The sequence below is a fragment of the Pteronotus mesoamericanus genome, unplaced genomic scaffold (assembly GCF_021234165.1).
Source record: "Pteronotus mesoamericanus isolate MK-2021 breed Mesoamerican mustached bat unplaced genomic scaffold, CSHL_Meso_final contig_182, whole genome shotgun sequence".
NCBI lineage: Eukaryota > Metazoa > Chordata > Mammalia > Chiroptera > Mormoopidae > Pteronotus > Pteronotus mesoamericanus.
In genome coordinates, this window is record NW_026555078.1 from 16,689,154 (window position 1) to 16,709,746 (window position 20,593).

Genomic DNA, 20,593 nt, shown 5'->3' on the forward strand with positions numbered 1-20,593 from the left:
GGACAAGTGTGTGAAAAGGTAAGAGAACAATGCTTTCCAATGAAGAATACACTGCAAATAAGGGGTGGAGCAAGCCTAGAATTGAACTGTAAATGCTAAGGAAATCACCCCATTTTAGAAGCCAGAAAATGCCTCAAAGATATACTTATGTGATTAAAAATAGCAATAATACATCACACTTCTCTATAATGGTTTTCACTAAAGTGTTCCCACACTTAATTCAGTAGCGTAGGCATCATTTTAAAAAAACACACACAAAAATTAAAGCCTGGATTTCAGACCGCCAATTGTATTACCTAATTATTATATGTGATACTGTTAAAAAAGCAACTGAACCACATCCGACTGCAGTAATACAAGCGTAAAAAGTCCACCTAGCCAGCACTTCCAGAGGCTTCCTCTCCCTACATTTTATTATGAAAACTTTCAAACACACAAAAAAGTTGAAAGAAGTTAGTTACCACTTACACTCCATCACTAAATAATTGCAATTAACACTTTGCTTTTTGTTTTGTTTTATCATGCATCTTTCCATCTAACCTTTCCATCTGGGTATCTCTATAATGTAAGGCCTCTCAGTAGCCCTGCTGACTGAGTGTGGCATCCACTTTCAAAGGTTATCATAGGAATCAAGCTTAATAGAACAGTTTATACCTCTGTCCACTTATTAATTCCAGGGCAAATGTTAGCTTAACATTCTAAATTTTGCCGATAACTTTATAATGCTTACATCTGAACTGCTTTTATTTCCAAGCTGTGAGCAATTAACAGGTATTGTTTTCATATTAGCAAAAACTCTTAAACTACAGTAGTTTTATTCTAGAGGAGAGACCAACATTTTGGTCTTACAAAGTTCTGTGACTTGAAACTCATGTTTGTTGGAAAAAGCAGAGTCAATGAAGTAAAAACCCAACCTCAGTACCAGAAAAAATCTAGAGCAGTGGTTCTCAACTGGAGGCAATTTTTGGCCCTCACAGAGGCTGGGGGTCATTTAGCAATGTCTGGGACCATTTCTGTCAGGGCTTGGAGGGAGTTAGGGAGAGCTGATGTGCTACTGGCATCTCCTGAGTAAAGGCCAGGGATCCTGCTAAACACCCTACAAAGCACAAGACAGCCCTCACCACAGAGAACTATCTGGCCCAAAACATCAGCAGTGACCAAGTTAAGAACCCTCACTTAGAGTGAACAAAGTGCAGGGATGGAGGGGTGTCATATTTAGGGAAACCAGAACAGAGAAGAGCCTGTGCGCTTCACTGGAGATAGCCAGCCTTTAGGTAGAGGTGTCGCTACCTTGCCAGGGCTGGGCCAGGGCCTCAAACAGTCTTAGGTCTCCAGGTCCCGGTAACCATGAGAAGGGAGCTGGATCTTCGGGCAAACTAGAAGAACTGAAATTATTCAAGAGTTGTACAGATCCCCCTTCTCTGCCTCATCCAGGCAGGAAAGTAAGTACCTTGCTCATCTCAAAGTCCCCAATGCCTAGCATTAGTGCCTGGCACATAACAGGCATTCAGTAAGTGTTACATAATAGGAACATACCCATTCAAATAAACTCTGTTGCCTCCCCCTGCGTGACCTTTATGGTATGTCACTTTACCTCTGCAACACTATTTCCCTGGGCATAAAATGTGGGCGGACTGTTCTGAGGATGTGATGATATGAGGCAAGTGAACCCACTTGGTGAATGAACACTAGAGCATTACACAAAGGCAAAGGATGGAAGATCAGGAAGCTACTTCTAGAGTACTAATTCTTGTACATGCACAGATATTTTTATTTTAGAAGCTAGTAATAGCAATTTCCTCACTGACATTATTAAAATAGTAATCTAAATTCTATAGGGACTCTCAATAATATCTCAATTAAAAAATTCTATGGGTCTCGAATCTATTTCCATTTTAAGTGGAAAAATAAAATGTAGCCTATGAAATCTAGTATTTGTTTTCAATTATATTTTATTGATTATGGTATCACAGTTGTCCTGCTTTTTCCCCCTTTGTACCCCCCACTCCCTCGGCAATCCCCACACCATTGTTCCTGTCCAGGGGTCATGGATATAGGTTCTTTGGCTACTCCATTTTCTGTACTGTACTTTACATCCCTGTGGCTATTCTGTAACTACCTATTTGTACTTCTTAATTCCCTCACCTCTTCACCCTTTCCCCCAAAACCCTCTCCCATATGGCAACCATCAAAACACTCTGTATCCATGATTCTGTCTGTTGTTCTTGTTTACTTAGTTTTTTAGATTCAATTGTTGATAGATTTGTATTTTTTGCAATTTTATCATTCATACTTTTGATCTTCTTAAATAAGTCCCTTTAACATTTCATATAGTAATGGTTTGGTGATGATGAACTCCTTTAGTTTTTTCTTGTCTGGGAAGCTCTTTATCTGCCCTTTAATTCTAAATGATAGCTTTGCTGGGTAGAGCAATCTTGGCTGTAGGTCCCTGCTTTTCATGACTTTGAATGTATTTTGCCAATCCCTTCTAGCCTGCAAAGTTTCTTTTGAGAAATCAACTTTGACAGTCTTACGGGAATTCTTCTGTAGGTAACTCTGCGTTTCTCTTGCTGCTTGTAAGATCCTCTCTTTATCTTTATTTAACCTTTGGCATTTTAATTATGATGTGTCTTGGACTGGTCCTCTTTGAGTCCAACTTGATTGGGACTCCATGTGCTTCCATGCACTTGCATGTCTATTTCCTTCATCAAATTAGGGAATATTTCTTTCATTATTTTTTCAAATAGATTTCCAAATTCTTGCTCTTTCTCTTCTGCTTTCTGGCACCCCTATGATACAAATATTGGATCTCTTGAAGTTGTCCCAGAGGCTGCTTACACTACCCTCATTTTTTTTGGATTCTTTTTTCTTCTTGTTTTGATAGGTTGTTTTTTGCTTCCTCATGTTCCAAATCATTGATTTGATTCTCAGCTTCATCCATTCTACTGTTGTGTCCCTGTAAATTGTTATTTAAATTAGTAAATTCTTCATTTCTGAATATATCTTTTTATGCTGCTGAGGTCCTCACTAAGTTCCCTGAACATGCTTATAACCAGTATTCTGAATTCTGCAGGCCATAAATTGCTTGTCTCCATTTCATTTAGCTCTTTTTCTGGAGCTTTGATCTGTTCTTTCATTTGGGCCATGTTTCTTTGTCTCTCTGTTTTGGCAGCCTCCCTGTGTACGCAGGGTTGCTTTTTGGTAGTGTGGCCTAATGTAGGTGTCCTGTAGAGTCCAGTGGCACAGCCTCCCTTATCACTCAAGCTGGGTTCTTGAGGTCCACCCTTGGTGTGGGCTAAGTACACCCTCCTCTTGTCACTGAGCCTTGGTTGCTGTTGGCAGATCAATGGGGGGATTTACCCAGGCCAGTCAGCTGCAAGGACTGGCTGTGACCACTGACCACCAACCGCTCTGTCTTCTGTGGAGGATCAGCTATTCAGGGGCCAGGTGGTAGTGCACCAATGTGGTCTGTCCACTGGGAGCACTGGTCCTGGGGTTTCCTGGATGGTACTGGCCAAGGTCAGACCTCACCTGTGTTTTGCCCGAGGCCACCCTGCCTGAGCTATAAAGCAATCTGAGATGGCTGCACTTGTGCTGGGCTTGGAGATTCTCAGGTGAAGCCAAACTGTGAATCAAGGCTGCCTGCTGCTAGTGCCATGCCTGGGGCTCACTGAGGCCAGCTTTGCTAATTTGAGAGGATTTAGGAAGTTGTGAATCCTGAGCCAAGACAAGCCATTCATATGGAAAAACAGCTTGGATGGGCCCATAAATTGGGATCTCCAAGGTGGAGCAGACAGCGTCAGCCAGGTTGCTGTGTCTCAGATATGGTACCAGCTCGAAGGCTCAGTCTGGATGGATGTGGTTTCTTTAATTCCGTGGTTGTCAGACTTCCATTCAACTTGATTTCTGATGATTCTAAGTGACGGTTGTTCCGTATTTTAATTGTAATTTTGATGTGGTTGTGCAAAGAGGCGAGTCATGTCTGTCTATGCCACCATCTTGTCTGGGAGTGGAAATCTAGTCTTTTTCCTGCACTGGGTTGAGAGAGAGAGAGAGACAGACAGACAGACAGACAGACAGACACTATCCTCAACAATATCTAAACTACAAGTGTCTCAAAAAGGGATTTGGTACTTGAATTGAGTTGATTAGGGAAATTACTAATACAGAAGGCTACTAATAATTATTGAAACCAGCAATACCATTTATTGAGTTCTACTACAGGTCAGGCAAAGTACTAAGTGCCTTATATTCATTATTACATTGCATTGCTTGTAACCAAAAACTCTGAGGTAACTATGTCAACCTCCTACTACAGATGAAGGAATGAGGCTGAAAGAGGTAAGCACTTGCCCAACATTACACAGGGAATAACCATCAGATCCAGGGCAATGTATCTCCAAAGCCCATTCACTGGCTGAACAGCTGTTAAAACATGTTGGTGCACAGAGAAATTCACCTCACTTACTGAAGTCAATCCTCTAAGATTCTTTTGAATTTCAGCACTTCTCACTTTCATTCTCCTGAAAATGTGAAATGATTAACTGAACTAAGTAAAGTATTCCCTTGCTTTTTGCTGCTTAAAATATTCAGGCACCGCTGAAATCCTAGTTGTGCTCTGACTACTGCTTATCAGCTAAAAATGCATCATACGTGCTGAACACCAAGAAAACTAATTACGAACTCAGAAAAAAAGCTCTCCCCCTTCATGGCGTATCTTGAGTTTAAAAAATAAACATTTATCTTCAGTGTACTTACTTAAAACACAATTAAAATATACTCTCAGGGATACATATCTGTTTGCCCTTATAGTTCTTGAATGCGTGTCCTCTAAAACCAAAGTAAAAACCTTCTCCTAATAAGTTCTGGGAAAATATTAGTCTGAATGATCCCTGAATTTAGCCTCATACTAAGTTAGGAAAAAAATTCAGAAGACTAGTGGCCATCTCTGGTAACCAAACTCCCAGACGACTTCCTTCCTGGTATTTTACTTCCTGGTTGGCCTGTGTAACCAATAGCATAGGCAGAAGTAATGGTATGTCACTTCTGAGTACAGGTTTTAGATGAGGGTGGCTTCCATCTTGGGCACTCTGGAGATTGTCTGTCTGTCTGTCTGTCTGTCTGTCTCTTTCTGTCTCTATTAACAGTCCTATGGAGAAGCCCATATGGAAAGAAACTGAGACTCTTGGTCCAAAAGCCTATAACAAAATGAGATCTGCCAGCAGCCCTGTGAGTGAGCTAGAAGTGGACCCTTTAGTCCTAGTCAAGTCTTGAGACAACTTTGGCCCCAGCCAACAATTTGACTGCAACAGTATGATTCTGAACCAGAACCACCCAGATAAGCTGCTCCCTGGTTCCTGACTTAAGGAACTATAAGACTACACGTTTGCTGCTATGCTTTAGGGCAATTTTTTCTGCAGCAATAAATAATATAGCATCTTTATGAATTCTTTTTTGAAAATAATTTCCTACCTTCTAGCCCTGGGGAGATGCTTCTAGTTTCAGTACAACAAATCTTTCTAAATTCCCACAACTGACAGGAAAAAACAGCTCATCCTCTGACTAGAGAACTGAGAAGGTACAGAGTAAGTTTATCATCTATAATCAAAAGTTGGTACCAGTAACTTACCACCTGGGTTCCTTACTCATTTAAGATTATTAACTAAGTAGCTCAAACAAAAGGTGTCTCTTACATCTAATTTTAAAATAAGCAAGCAGGTCAGCATGGCTATCATCAATAAATCAACAAACAATGAGTGCTGGCGAGAATGTGGAGAAAGGGGAACTCTTTTGCACTGTTGGTGGAAATTCAGACTGCATGCAGCCACTGTGGAAAACAGTATGGAATTTCTTCAAAAAATTCAAAATGGATCTGCCTTTTGACCCAGCAGTCCCAATTCTGGGAATATATCTGAAGGAACATAAAACACTAATTCGAAAGAGCATAAGCACCCCTATGTTCATTGCAGCGTTATTTATAATTACCAAGATATGGAAGCAGCCCATGTGTCCATCAACAAACAAGTGGATAAAACAACGATGGGACATTTACACAACGGAATACTACTTGGCTATAAAAAAGAGAGCGAGAGAGGGAGGGAGGGAGGGAGAGAGAGGGAAGGTAGGAAGGGAGGGAGGGAGGGAAGGAGGGAGGAAGAGACAGACAATCCAACCATTTGCGACAGTATGGATGGACCTGGAGAACATTATGCTATGTGAAATAAGCCAGTCAGAGAAAGACAAATAACATGATTTCAACTTATACGTAGAATCCAAGGAACAAACTAAACTAACAAGGAAAATAGGGACAGATTCATGGACGGAGAGCAGGATGACAGGTGGGGGTGGGGGGAAGTTAGGGGGCAGAATGATTGAGGAAAAAGGGAAAAAGGACTCATACTCGTGGACAACAGTTTGGTGATTGCTGGGGGAGGTGAGTATAAGGGGACTAAATGGTAATGGAAAAAAAATAAAAGATTAAATCAATTAAAAAGAAATAAACAGGATAGGGTTTACAGCTTGCAACATGCTATAAAATAAGGAGCTTTCATTTTAATTTCATTATTAAATAATGATGTATTTAGTAAACATTTTAAATTGCCTTAGAATTCAGAAAAACAAAGAAAAATATGCCACTCCTAGATCCACTGCCCAATGACACCTTTGCTCGATTTTTTCCCCATCAGTTTCCTGGGTCGAGGTAGTACATTTGCAACCATACGTAATCAGACCTCTGAGACTGAAAGTACACATGACTGAGTTTTTCTGAGAAACATCTCACATCAACTGTAAAATTATCCCCATAATAAATTATGAGACTGCATAATGAATGAGTTTGTTTTTTTTAGTTTCATTCAGGTGGAAAAATATTGCCAGGATATATGTAGGTACAGGTCTATTTTCATTAGTTTTCCCTTTTTATCTTTACACTTAATTTTTTTTAAGGAACACTTTATCTTTTTAGTTCTATTTTTAAAATCATTCTTCTATTCCAATGCTTTGGTTCCCTCCTTGGGAATATTTATATATTCACAGGTCAGGCCTCTATTCTTTCCTCCATATCTACCACCTTCTTTCTCATTTTAAGTTCCTCTGCATTTTGGCAGGGATTCTGAAGTTTTCCACATCATCAACTCATTGTTCAGCAGGATGAACTGTCCTTCATTTTAACACTTCAAATTACATTTCAAATTTCCCTACTGTTTTTCCTCCCACACATTTGGGTTTTCAAACAGCCCTACCTTTCTGTCCTTATGACTTACTGCTCCTGTTCCAAAGTGATTATACCTCCTGCATCCTAATGAAGATTTTCTAAAATGTTCTGTTGGTTTCCACTGGCAATCATTTTCAAAGATGTATTCTTCCTCTGAACTTTCAGGGTGATGTTCACGTTTCTTTATTCTGCATAACTTGTTCAAAGACCTCTTGTTGAGAACTGCTTTACCTGGAATCTGGTATTTGCCAGCAGAAAAAGTGTGTAAATTACCTTTAATCCCATTCTATACTCCCTTGGACATGGTAGTAACATGCTCTTCTCACACCTACAGTGGCCAAGAGAATGTGCAGACCCTTAGACTAACTCCCAGTGTCATTGGCAGGCTTTTTTCTCATACAGCTATGTTAGGATAGACAGGATCTCCTAAAGCTCACTGCCTGATTCTGACCCCATTTCAGGAGTCTGCAATAAATGACGGCATACACAACACTACAATTTTCAGAACGCTCCACTGTGAGTGCTTCTCCCTTCTCTGCCCATGCCAATGGTAAACTTTATTTTTGGAGACTGTATTTCCTAAGACTCAATATGTTGTGACTGCCTTCTCCTACCCTCAAACACAAATAAACACAAAGAAAACAGTAAGATTCGCTACCCAAGAGTTACAAACAGAAACCTAAAGGTAATGATTGGGAAGTCAAGGATGGAACACCACTCTGGCTCAAATTGCAGCTGCTCAATTTTCTGCTCTAAGTGCACCCTGCATTTCTGAACCAAGGGCTGACTACAGAGAAAGATGCAGGGCCTCAGTGTCCACCCTCAGGGCAGGCTCAGCGCTGCTGAGGAGGTCTCCAGGGCAGTTCTACCAGCCTTGCAGTGCGGGGAAATCTTGGAAATAAGCCGACTCGAAGTCCTAGTTTCTGGTAATGGGAGTGTGCAATGTTTTATGCCTTTTTAAGTATTTTGGTGAACAGTGGAGGCTACTTATCAGATGCTTGATTAAAAAATGAAGTTCAGTGATGGGAAGGAGGTTGTGACTGAAAAGAATGATAGAACCCCAGTGTTGCAGGGACTTCAGAGGCCATTCCGTTCAAACTCTCCACCTTCACCATAACACAGTAAGTGGTCACCAAGCCCAGCCTGAATCCCACTAGTGATCTACCACTACCCAGTGAAAGAGGTCACTTTGTTTTTACAGAGTTCTAATTTTTATAATGTTTTATCTTATACTGAGGCAACACTTAACTCTCTGCACTTACTGTCTATGCATCTTTAGTTCCCTTCTCTGGAGCCACAGAGGATAATCCTAGTGTTTCTTTCAAGAGGTAGACATTTCTTCCAAGAGATAGCTCCTCCAAAACAATAGTATCAAATCCACCTCCCAAGTTGTCTTTTCCCGTTGTTCCGAATGATGTACTAGCATAATTTAACTAAATCTATATAAACACACTATGCTAGCTATTCAATACTCTCAAACGCAAGAGTATCATTTGCAACAACAGTAAATATACTGTTGGTCAGCACCCCTATTTACAAAACAGAAAACAGAATATCTGCAATCTACCACATGCATTCTTTTCCACAGCTCCAGTAACCCCTGATTAATGACCTCCACTTGCAAAGGAGGCTACTTACCTTAACCATGAAATAATGAATGCTATTGATCCAACAAGCTACTGCTATAGAATGTTATTGATCTCCCAATCTTTGGTTAAAATGGTCCTCATTTAGCAATTTCACTGTTGGAAACACCTGGAGCAAAGCCCGCTCATAATTAAAGACTTTGGGGGAGTTAAAGTGAGCGGTGATAGACAGAGATCTCAGCTTTCTGCCATTTATTCTTGCTTCTGAGCTATTGTTTGTGTCGGAAGGGATATTGATTTTCTATAAAAATAAGAAAACAAGAGGCACCACGGGGCCGCAGAAGGTCAGTTCGGGCTGGAAAAGGAGGGGGAAGGTTTAGCACTCTATCTCTGTCACTTGCCTTCCAAGAGAAAGGAATATTTTCTTTCCTGTAAAATCCACCTCTAATACATCACCACAGGAAGGCTCCTGACTGCAACCTCAGGCCATCACCAAACCAATTCACTTATGAAAGAAAAGAAGCTAAACCATATTCAAAGAGAACATGCGAATGATGTGTTAGTGGAGAATAGAGTAAAAATTAGGCTATGAATCACCTAATTGATAACTGCTATATAGGCAATCTGAATAAAGATCAGTAGAAAGTAACTTTACAAATGAGTTATTCCACTTTAGAATGGAACACACGTGCACAAAAAATTATTAAAATTATCACTGATCTTTCTGCAGGCATAAGAACACTATTACATCATAACCAATTTTAGTTCCTCAGAACCCAAGGGATTGGTTGGCGTAGAACAGAAGAACAGAAAGAGAAAAAGCAAAAAGAAGTATTGGTTATACTTAAAAAGACTCCAGGTTTCGTTAGCAGAATGAATTTAAGGAAATTAGAAATAAATTCCTCTAATTGAGACATACATTTTCAAACCTAAAGCACCTACTACATACTTTTTATAAGAACTCTATGCACTGGCTAGGCTAAGCTAAATGATCAATTCATCCTAATGATTTTACAAGTTGGATCATATATACTGACAACCCTCAACACCGATGAAAAGTAAAGTTCTACACTTTGATCTATGAATAAACTGATACATCCAAGCAAATGTATGAAAAGAGTAACCAAGAGGATCCTTGGAAGTTCTTTTAATGCAGAAAAACTAAAAAAATTTTGACGGAATCAACTCACCACAACAGTATAATATCCAAATCATACACCATTACCTACTTAAACACACTCTAATGCTACTCCTGCTTATAAGGTGTGCTTAATAATTGAGGGTAAAAGAGTTTTAGGTCCACTTTACTGTTGAGAGGCTGAACATAATGTGCATATTATTAAAGAATAAGTAAGAATTACCCCTCTTTCCTCATCGAATAGATTTAGGGGGAAAAATAGAAAGCACTTCTGTTTGTAACTACAGATGAATCATCGTAATCAAGGCAAATTTAAGACTCCTAAATAATCAGATTCTAAAGAACTTTTCTTTTTCTCTTTCTGCTGCTGCTCTACTCATTACTTCCTCCTAGCCAGCTGCAAGGACTTTGGCATCCACATTATTGGAAAAAACTCTGAAGTCATAGACCAGGGAGGTAGTCCAAGGGGAGAAAAAAGGTCCCCTCAATTTGAGAAAAGAGTAAGAAATTCCATAAGAATCGTTGCCTACTTCAATTTACCCAGGCTCTCAGGATCTATAACTAGAACGTATGTTATCACAGCCTGCCTGTAATGTGCAATAGACTGAGTAAGATGGGACCAAAAGTCCAAAGTGTCTCACTGCTAGATTATAGGCTCTGCATTTGGAACCAGACATGGGCTATTACCCGACAGCAGACAGAGTTACCAGTCTCTCTCACTCACACGTTTGTGTCATAATTTAATGAGAAATCCTTGGGAAGAAATATACACAAGCTACCACCCCAAAAAGCTATAAGCTATCCTTAAAATTGCCATTCTCAACAGTTAAGGTTATTATTTGGTATGTGTGCTCAATATTGAAACAACCTTGACCACCTCAACTGAGGGTTTCAACACTGTGAAAGGCTACCAGTTGACTAAGTATTGCTTGTTTAATTAAAAATAGCATGATGAGGGAAAAATATATTTTTTTTAAGATTTTATTTTTATTTATTTTTAGAGAGAGGGGGAGGAAGGGAGACATGGAGAGAAACATCGATCGGTTGCCTCTCGCACGCTCCAACTGGGAACCTGGCCCACAACCCAGGCACATGCCCTGGCCAGGAATAGAACCAGCGACCTTTCAGTTCACGGGCTGGCGCTCAATCCACTGAGCCACAACAGCCAGGGCAGGGAAAAAATCTTTATAATCTAAAAATTGGATAAATAGGCCTTGGAACATACATTAGAGGAAAATTTAAAAAAAAAAAAAATTATAAGCCTACCTAGTTGTGCCGCTGGATTAAAAACCACCCATGAAAGGAACAGGCATACAGACCTACAAAGCTTTTCCTGTTACTGACATAGCCTCACCTCAGAGTTGCCAAGATTTGTCTTTGTTTTTCAGGCAAACTTCCAAAGCAAAGTCCTAAGGTCATACCTCCTAAGGCTGTAGAAGATGAGAGAAAAAAAGCCACAGAAAAGGCAAAGTTGAAAGGTGGGAAACATGATGGTTAAGTACGGGCTTTGGAACTAGGCGTGATTTCCAGTTTTGCAACCTTGGGAAAATCATCTAACCACTCTTAGCCTCCACTTCTTCTTCTATAAAATACAAATAGTAACAAATAATACCACAATACAGTGGAGTTGTGAACATTATATAAGAATGTATGTTATGCACAATAATATAGTGCCTGGCATACAGTGCTTCATAAATACTAACTAGTATTATCATTAATACAATACAATGGTTCTCAGTCACTCAACCCACCTATCAAGCACCTACGGAGGCATTTGGTTTGATACTATGAAGAGGTGGTGGGACAAATGGAGAAATTCCAAATACCTGCAAGGCATGGATGGTGCCTCACCACAAAGAACTGGCCATCTAAAACACCAGCAGCATCACCATTGGGAAACGGACCATATGTTACTATTAATAATAATATTAAAGTATCAAGCCGGGGAGTTTCCGTGATCCTAGAACTATCCGAAATGTAAAAAAAAAAAAAACAAAAAAACCCACACTGACGTTATAAACATGCACCCATTACAGACAAATTTTTCTGGCTCAATGACATTTGACGTAAGACTAATGGAACTCAGTATCGTCGGTTTCAAAGCCTTCCATGTATTTAGACCATTTGAATGTCACAGCCATAAAAAATAAACTCAATACAGTTAAACTATAAGCAGCAGAAAACGGAATCATAGCTCAGAAATATCTAAAGCCATGATTCTTAACAGGTGAAGGCAGTGCCAGGAACATTTACACACTCCATGCACCTGGCACCAGCATTTATAATACACACACACATATGCACCGGCCTCTGCTGAGACCCTGGTTCTAGAGAACAATACCTATGTATGAACTACATGGCATGAACGGCAGCAAACTTTTTAAAATAAAATTCTGGTTATGCATTTGGTGCACAAGTTTTAAACAATTTTTAGAAACAAATGTGTTTCCATTACATTATAGCTTTCTTGCATAGGGAGATAAAATCATGAATGTTCTTTAAAAACTAACCACTAGCTGATTGGTTAAAGGAGAGCTACAAAGTCAATATTACAGTGGCTGCCTTGAAAGAAAGTTGATTTCATCAACACTGTGGATTTGTACTTTGGGTCAAATTAATCAGGAAAATCTTTGTCTAAGTAAGAGAAAGCTCACCATTCTGACATGTTCTCATCAGAGCCCTGTTTTTGTTCATCTGCTTCACACTCCATCCTTTCTTTCCTTCCTGTTTTGCTTAGAAAAGTCCTATTTTCTGCTGATTCACACAATCCATGGCCTGCCGAGGTCCAGGGAGTATTCTCCTTCCAGCGTGACAAACGCTGCTTCTTAGCAGACTTGAACCTACACCCTCTCTCATAGCTCCAGTCTGATACCTTGAGCTTCTGCTGAAGGCTGGCAGCCACCTCTGATGTCACTCGCTTCACCTTCCGCCTGCGCCTGAGTGGTCGACAAGGTGCATTTTCAGTAAAGGAGTCAGATTCATGCCAAGAATGTTGCTTACTCTTAACAATGGTGTTTAGAGCTGGGTGCTGTTTGGCTACAACGGTGTCATCGGAGTCACTAAAATTGGTGACTGGGGCCATCTCTCGACAGTCCTTAATGGCCTCATCCAGACTGGACTCAGAGGCCTCACTGTAGCAGCAGGTATGCTCTGCCAGGTGAGTGAAGTCTGAACGGCGCTTCCGGCCTCTCCGTTTGCGAAGCTGCCGCCTCTGCTGCCGAGGGCTCAAGGCCATCTCTTCCCACAGCTCACCAAGCTTATTCTGTTCAGACGTCTGCTCCAAGGCCGAGGCTAAGTCATGTACCAGCTCATCCATGAGGCCACATCTGCCAAAAGAAGTTCAAAAAAAGAAGAGAGAGAGCCTGAATAGGTTCTGTTGTTTTAGAATACATTGACAAAATACTTCATGGCACTGCAGACTCCACCCTATCTAAAGGAAACAGTCATCCTTCATCTGGCCACACTTAGAATCCTACTCGATGCTCGCTCTAGCCACTGAAAACAGGTGTTGGCCCTTATTCAATGCCTGAAGTCAACATGTTTTTAAGCACAAAAACTCACCAGATGACAACTGGGATATTAGCAAAAAAAAAAAAAAAAAAAAAAAAAACCAAACTCAGGGGAATAAATTTGTCCCACTTTTCCCCAATTAAACTTATCACTAAATTACCTGACGATGAAATCCAAAAATAAATAAATGAATAAATAAGAAAATGTCTCATGAGACAGCAGCAGAAAAACACTCAACTTCAAAACCATGGATAAAGGACTGTTTTATGCTCTGAGGTCTCACTGATGAGAATGCTTGTGGAAGAGAACAGAAAGACAACTTTACTGACAAACTTTAAGGAAGACTGCTTGCAGTTTCAATGACCCAAGAATTTGCACTCTGAATGGGAAAAAAAAACCCCACCAAATTTACACCCATTCTGCTCCCAACTACCACCTGGAGGCTAGCTGGTAAAGAACCTCATAAGAGTCACATATTTTTTAATAATTAGCAACTTTTAAACTCTCCTCCTATCCTTCGAAAATTAAGTGATCATCCTAATCATGGCTTTTATGCTAGGCCATCACACAAAAACAGGATATAACTGAGGCTGCAATGACAGGGATGGGTGAAGTTCTTAACGTTTCTGCTAATGGCTTTCCTAAATTTCCCACTTTTCTACTCATTCATGCCAAACCCTTGTACTTCAGAGATCACTTCAGAGGCAAACCTTCAAAGGGATGCAAGTAGTAAACATCAATTTTCAAAATGCCCTTTTAAACGGAAATGTCTAATATAATTTATACAACACCTATTAAATACATATTAAATTAGCACTTTCTCTCCAGCCTTTGTTTTTCAAGACCATCATTAGAGCTTCAATCTCTGACTGGCGCCCCTCTCTGACTGAAATTCCATTCACGCAGTTTACAGTGTTTAAAGGACTTTCTAAAACCTATTTTCATGCTGTCTCAGTGCCAAGAACTCAAAGTCTGGAAAATAGTCCGCTGGCCTATCTGCCACATCGGTGACCGAAATGGAGACATTTAGTCCCCAAACTACCAACCAAACAAAACTATTCCAAGTGTCAAAAGCCAAAGATGTACAAAAAACGACTAGTTCCCTTTGGAAAATAAATAGTTTAAAATGCTCTGACTGGGGTTTGGGAGACAACTGTCCCTAAGACCAAAATAGTCTAAATCTCCTTCCCAAATAAAGTACTACTGCTTTAAAAACTCAGGCAGAACTGTACAAACTTTAATATGGAACTAAGTTACCAAACAACTCCCTGTGCAGAATCTCTGCCTGCCTCCGAGACTGTAATTCAAAAAGAAGGTGACAGAACCCTGGGATCCCCACACCTCCAGTCTCCGAGGCACAGTGCAAGGGGACCCTCAGGTCCAGGCAAGCACTAGGGGAGAGGAAAGGCTGTCTGACCCACGCAAAGGAAAAGGGGAAACTGGCAGGAAACTGGCAGAAAAGAGGCGCGAGGTCGCAGGGGGAAGAGACCTGGTTGGGGGCGGAGGGAAAGGCAGGGGGCGGAGGAAAGGCAGGAGGCAGCTTCTCGTTTGTGCTCACCCGGGGTAGGGGTCAGTCACACCAGGAGAGAAACTGCTATAAAGCAAGTTCTGGCGACCGAGCTCTCTCCGTGATCAGGTGTCGCAACTGGGCCACACGTGTGAAAGGAAAAAAGCGTGTTTCGAAAGACTCTCCCCAACGCCCCGACCCGCCCCCAGGACTAGGGCGACCACGGCTGTGGACACCAAGCCCTCGCGCTCTCACCGGCCCAAAAGAGCCAAAAAGAAGAGGAGGTGACTGTTGCCCAAGATACCGCCAGACTCTCGACCCACGGGACAGAGGCGATGGGCCCTAAAAAGCAAGGCCCGGTGACTCTCGCCCCTCCCGCCGGCCGCCGCGACAACATGAGGTCTCCGTCCACTCAGCCACGGCCCAGAGCCCCGCTGGCGCCGGCCCCCTGAACCCCGACCCTCTCAACCCACATCTCCCCCTCACCAGCTGTCGCAGACACCTCCAACAGCCACCGCTTTTGGGGCCGAGTCTCCCAGCCGAAGTGTCCTCCTCTGACCTCATTTCCGGTCTGGGCCGGAGCGGTGGGCTGGTGGTGGAGTGGGAGGTGCTGTCTGTGCGAGAGGGCCCGCCCCCGTCCAGCGCTTCCGGCCCGCTACCGCGCCTACTTCCGCCCCAAGTAGGGCGGGGCCAAGGGCAAGCCAGAGTACCCAAGTGGGAGCCCGAAGGGGCCGCAATTCGGGGCGGGGGGCGCAAAGCAGTGGGTTAGAGGCTTGTTTGGGCAAGGTCACCCCTATTCTAGCCTCATCTTGGTCAGGAAATTGGGCGCTACGGAGGATCTTAGATTTTGTCTTTTCTTGCTGACCTACATTTTTTCCTATAAAGTGTGTGTGAAGTTGCAAGGAAGAGGATCTTCATTTTAACCGTTTGAGGTGGTACAAGTTTTGTCACGGTAGCTTTGCAGTGAGTAACTCAGGGTATTAAAAATACACATGCCTTCAGCAACAAAACAAGTTAAGCGCTACTGGATTATAACTAAAGAATAAAAGAAGTATCTATGAGTACATACTGATACAAGGTCATGATATGAATAGTGATATGAATAAATTAGTAAGTGGAAAGAACAGTTAACTCTCCAGTGCAGAAGAATTCCAAATGATTTATGTAGATACTCCACCCTGAAGTGCAACTCCAGACTCCTTAAATATGGTCTGTGCATAGTCACTCCAAAGAGTACAGTAAGGGGGAAAATGAGTACCTCTATAGTAGAGAAACACAACCTCAACCAGGTGATCAAGGTTAACATCTACAGTGATAAATCATGCTGACAGTATGTGGACTACATACGATAAGAGTGGTATTTTATCTCTTTCCTGCCCAAACCCACAACCCCAGTCTGATCATTAAAAGGAAATCAGACAAACACCAATTGGGGAACACTGTATAGAATGCCTGACCAATATTCCTCAAAATTATCAAGGTCATCAAAGACAAGGACGGCCTGAGAAACTGTCACAGCTGAGAGGCGCCTAGGGCAACATGACAACTTAATGTAATGTGGTATCGCAGATGGGATACTAGAACAGCAAGAAGGACATTAGGTGAAAAGTAAAGAAATTTGGATAAAGTATGGACTTTAGTTAATAATAATATCTCACTATTGGTTCATTAATTGTGACAAATGTGCAATACTAATTTGCGCAGCTAAAGATGTTAATAATAGGGGAAAGTGGGTAAGGGCTATATAAGAATGATTTGTAGAGCCTTCATAATTTCTGCAGACCTAAAACAACTCTAAAATTAAAAGCTTATTTTAAAAATGCACAGGCCTGTTAACCCAGAAATTCAGTCTCTAGGAATTTTATTCTAAGCAAAAATTGGAAATGAACACCAAAATGTTAAATACAGGTAAATTTGTCTTTGCAGCATTGTGGAGGGAGAGGTGAGAAGACTAGAAAAAAGCCAGAAAGCCTACAACAGTGGTTACTTATCTAAATTATGGTACATCTATGGGATGGAATACCTCTGAACCCTTTAAAATTGTGGGAGAATATTTAATGACATGACCTCATCAATTTCTGATTGCATACATTTCTTCCGACTGTTATACTTCAATAAAACTGTCAGTTTAAAAATGTAGAGTATGACTCTAATCATGTATAAAGAAAATTAAATCCATACTTGCATAGGAATATGACCAGCATGACACACTACAGAGTCGTTCCATTATAAAAGACTGTATCTATGATCTGTTGCTTTTATGGATTTTCAGAATTTCCGTTAGGAGAAACTTAGTGTGAAAAGAATTAAGGTAGGAGGTTTGAATGACTGAGCTTTCGAGCCAGAGTGACTAAGGGTGTGGTGGGTGCCATTGGCACACTAGAGAAGACAAGAAGTGGGAAGATGATTAATTCCACTGCGGACATGCTGAATCTGTGGCTCCCCCAGGACAGACAGATGGAAATACTTCAAAGGTGTCCACAGCCATCAGCCTTCTTTTCTGCTTCAGTGAAGTTCTCCCCCACAAACCCTCTCGGCTTCCTTGGTGTCGGTGGCCTCTACCAGCACTGAAAGCACTCATATTTCTTGAAATCCAGCATTCATTTTCCGTTTTCTGCAAGACATCGCCACTTGATGACTCCACCAGCATCTCCATTTTAAGATGGGGGGAAAAAACAACTTTATTTTTTTTTCCACAATCCCTTTCAAATCTGCCCCTGCTCCATTGTTTGGAAAATGCCATCCCTATCCTGAAGTCTCACCCAGGTGAAAAGCTTCAAGGCCATTTTTAGTTCCTGCTTCTTCTTTATACCTCTTCGTCTAATTAAATGTCATGGATTCCACTTCTACAGTATTCTTGCCCCAAGCCTTCCTCTTTTTGCTTTCTCTCTACAATTGGCCTCATCTCGGCAGGCAGCCACTCTTCCGGATAGTACAGCTAGGCCAGGACGGTCAAGCTGCAACTCGTTGTGGGGAATGGGGAAGTGTCATAAAAGGGCTGCTCACCCTGACTTTGTGGAGGGTCCAGAAAGGAAAATTAGAATTTATGGAACACCAGTGTGCCAGGGACTGTCTGAGAAATGCATAGAAAATTAAGTTAGATGATAAAAGAGTATAGTTATACGTCATTTAATGATGGAGATACATTCTGAGAAAGGTGTCATTAGGCAATTCATCATTGTGCAAACATCACAGAGTGCACTTACACAAACCTAGATGCAACCGCCTACTACACACCTAGGCTATATAATGTAGCCTGTTGCTCAATTATAAACCTGTACAGCATGTTACTGTACTAAATACTGTAGGCAATTGTACCACATTGGTGTCTGTGTATCTAAACATATCTGAGCATAGAAAAGCTACAGTAAAAATATAGCACAAAAGATTTTTAAAATGGTACACCTATATAGGGAACTTACCATGAATGGAACTTATAGGGCTGGAAGTAGCTCTGGATAAGTGACTGAGTGGTGAGTGAATGTGGAGGCCTAGGACATGATCGGACGCTACTGGGCACTTTATAAACACAGTCCCACAAGCCCTCCCTTTGCTTCCTTTGGACAGGGTCAGAGATAGAACATTGAATCTGTCAATGCTGCTCCATGAGCAGGGATATGGGCTGGACTGACAGGAAATATCGAGGAGAAACTGGCTGGGAAAGGTGTAGATCATCATCATAGTAACTGTCAGGAGGGAGTGAAAGGTGGCCTGAGGATCAGTAGGAATAAGAAATCAAGATGGAGAGATCAAAATAGGGGATCACTATGGGGATGTGGTTTTGGCTATTGCATGTTGGAAAAGTGGTCAGATTAAAGAAAGGTGTGGTATTCGTAAAAATTTAGAAAAAAAGGCGCTTAACATGGAGAGGGAATAGAACTGAGGACTCAATGTTTGACACTGGAAATTTGATTTTGGTTCCATTAACCCTGTCTGGCACAATGGGCTCTCTGTGGCATTGAGCTGATGGAAGAAATAAAACTTGCCTATGTCTTACATCATATAACCTGAAAATATTTCCAAAGTACAGGGCAAGCTGGCTCCACACTACCATGGCAAGCTTTTACTAAGTGGCCGTGGTACTGACTACTTATTAAGGTAGCTCCTGTGGACCTGTGTCCTAGTACAGGGTCTTAGGTCCTCAACAAAGAATTTCCAGCAATGTACACTGAGCACCATGCCGCTGGATCTGGGAAGGATGTAGAGCCCCCTGAATATATAGATCTGGGAGGGGGAGGGCAGGGCAGGCTCCTCCGCGCTGAAACAGGTCGGTGGCTAACTGATTGGGATATAATCTGTGCACTCAAAACTGAAGTGCTCTGAGTTGAGAGGGAATACATTATCCAGCCCCATAGACACTGATCTTATCAGAGAAAAAAAATTCCTCCTGAACCACATATCCTGTTATTTCGTACAAAAAAAATTGAGATCCATTCTAATCTATGGTTCTATATATGTGCAGTCCGTGGTTGACTGTAATATCATTACGCAGAGCATGACTAGAGTAGTTAACATCTATTGAGCACTTAGTAGGTGCCAGACACTATCCTAAATATTAACATGGATTAACTCAGTGATCCTCTTGGACATCCTTTGAAGTAAGTTCTATTATCTCCATTTTACAGAAGAGAAAACTAAGGCACAGGGAGGTCAAATAGCTTGCTCAAGGATTTACAGCTGGTAGGTATGTAGCCAAGCAGAATGACTCCAGGGGCCTGCACTTAACCACTAACTTACAATGCATCTAAAATGAATGTGAGTGCTTACCACACTGAATGCATATAGCAATACATGTGCACATACATGATCTATATTGATTGTTAGACCAATGTGGATTATACAGAGATTCATACCCCCATTATTTATCGACAAAATCAGTCAATTAATCCTCAAAATTACCCTTTCATGTAAGTGCTATTGTCCTAACTTATAGAGAAGAGAAAACTTAAGCTTAGAGAGATGAAACAGAGTCATAGCTGGTCTGAAATGACTGATTAGAACTAGGCCCCCAACTCCAAAGTCAGATGCCCTTTTACCAGACTTATGCCCTCCCCTCCCCTTTTGGGAGGCGTTTCGCAGGTATTGCCTACACTGACATTCATGCATTTAACCAGGATATATTGGGTTGGCCAAAAATTTCATTTGGTTTCTTTTCATAAGATGGCTCTAGTAGCACTTAGTTGTCTTTAACTTCATTCGAAACAATTTTGTTAGATTGTATCGTGACAGCTGTCATATCAGTGTGCATTTTTTTAAAAAATGTATTAAAATTGGTGAACTTTTATGTAGCCATTTTAATATTGAAGATGGAAGGAAATACATGACATTTTTGGGACATTATGCTTTATTATTTCAACAAAGGTAAAAATGCAACTGAAATGCAAAAAAAAAAGATTTGTACAGTGTATGGAGAAGATACTGTGATTGATTGAATGTGTCAAAAGTGGTTTGCGAAGTTTTGTGCTAGAGATTTCTCGCTGGACAACACTCCATAGTCAGGTAGACTAGTTGAAGTTGATAGTCATCAAATCGAGACATTAATTGAGAACAATCAACATTATACTATGCAGGAGATAGCCAACATACTCAAAATATTCAAATCAATAAAACTATTGGTGAAAGTGAAAAACGTGTCTTTC

General features: G+C 41.1%; 1 protein-coding gene across 2 annotated transcripts in view; it reads right to left on the minus strand.

The window, feature by feature from the left end:
* Positions 1 to 15,513, minus strand: part of GPATCH2L (G-patch domain containing 2 like) — a 56,176-nt gene extending 40,663 nt beyond the window's left edge. For both annotated transcript variants that reach the window (XM_054567234.1, XM_054567235.1), the window contains exons 1-2: positions 15,441 to 15,513; positions 12,592 to 13,263 (exon numbers count right to left, since the gene is read on the minus strand). In XM_054567234.1, the coding sequence (XP_054423209.1) occupies positions 12,592 to 13,253 (662 nt within the window). In that variant the 5' untranslated portion in view covers positions 13,254 to 13,263; positions 15,441 to 15,513. The remainder of the gene's footprint in view (positions 1 to 12,591; positions 13,264 to 15,440) is intronic.
* Between the last annotated feature and the right edge of the window lie 5,080 nt (positions 15,514 to 20,593).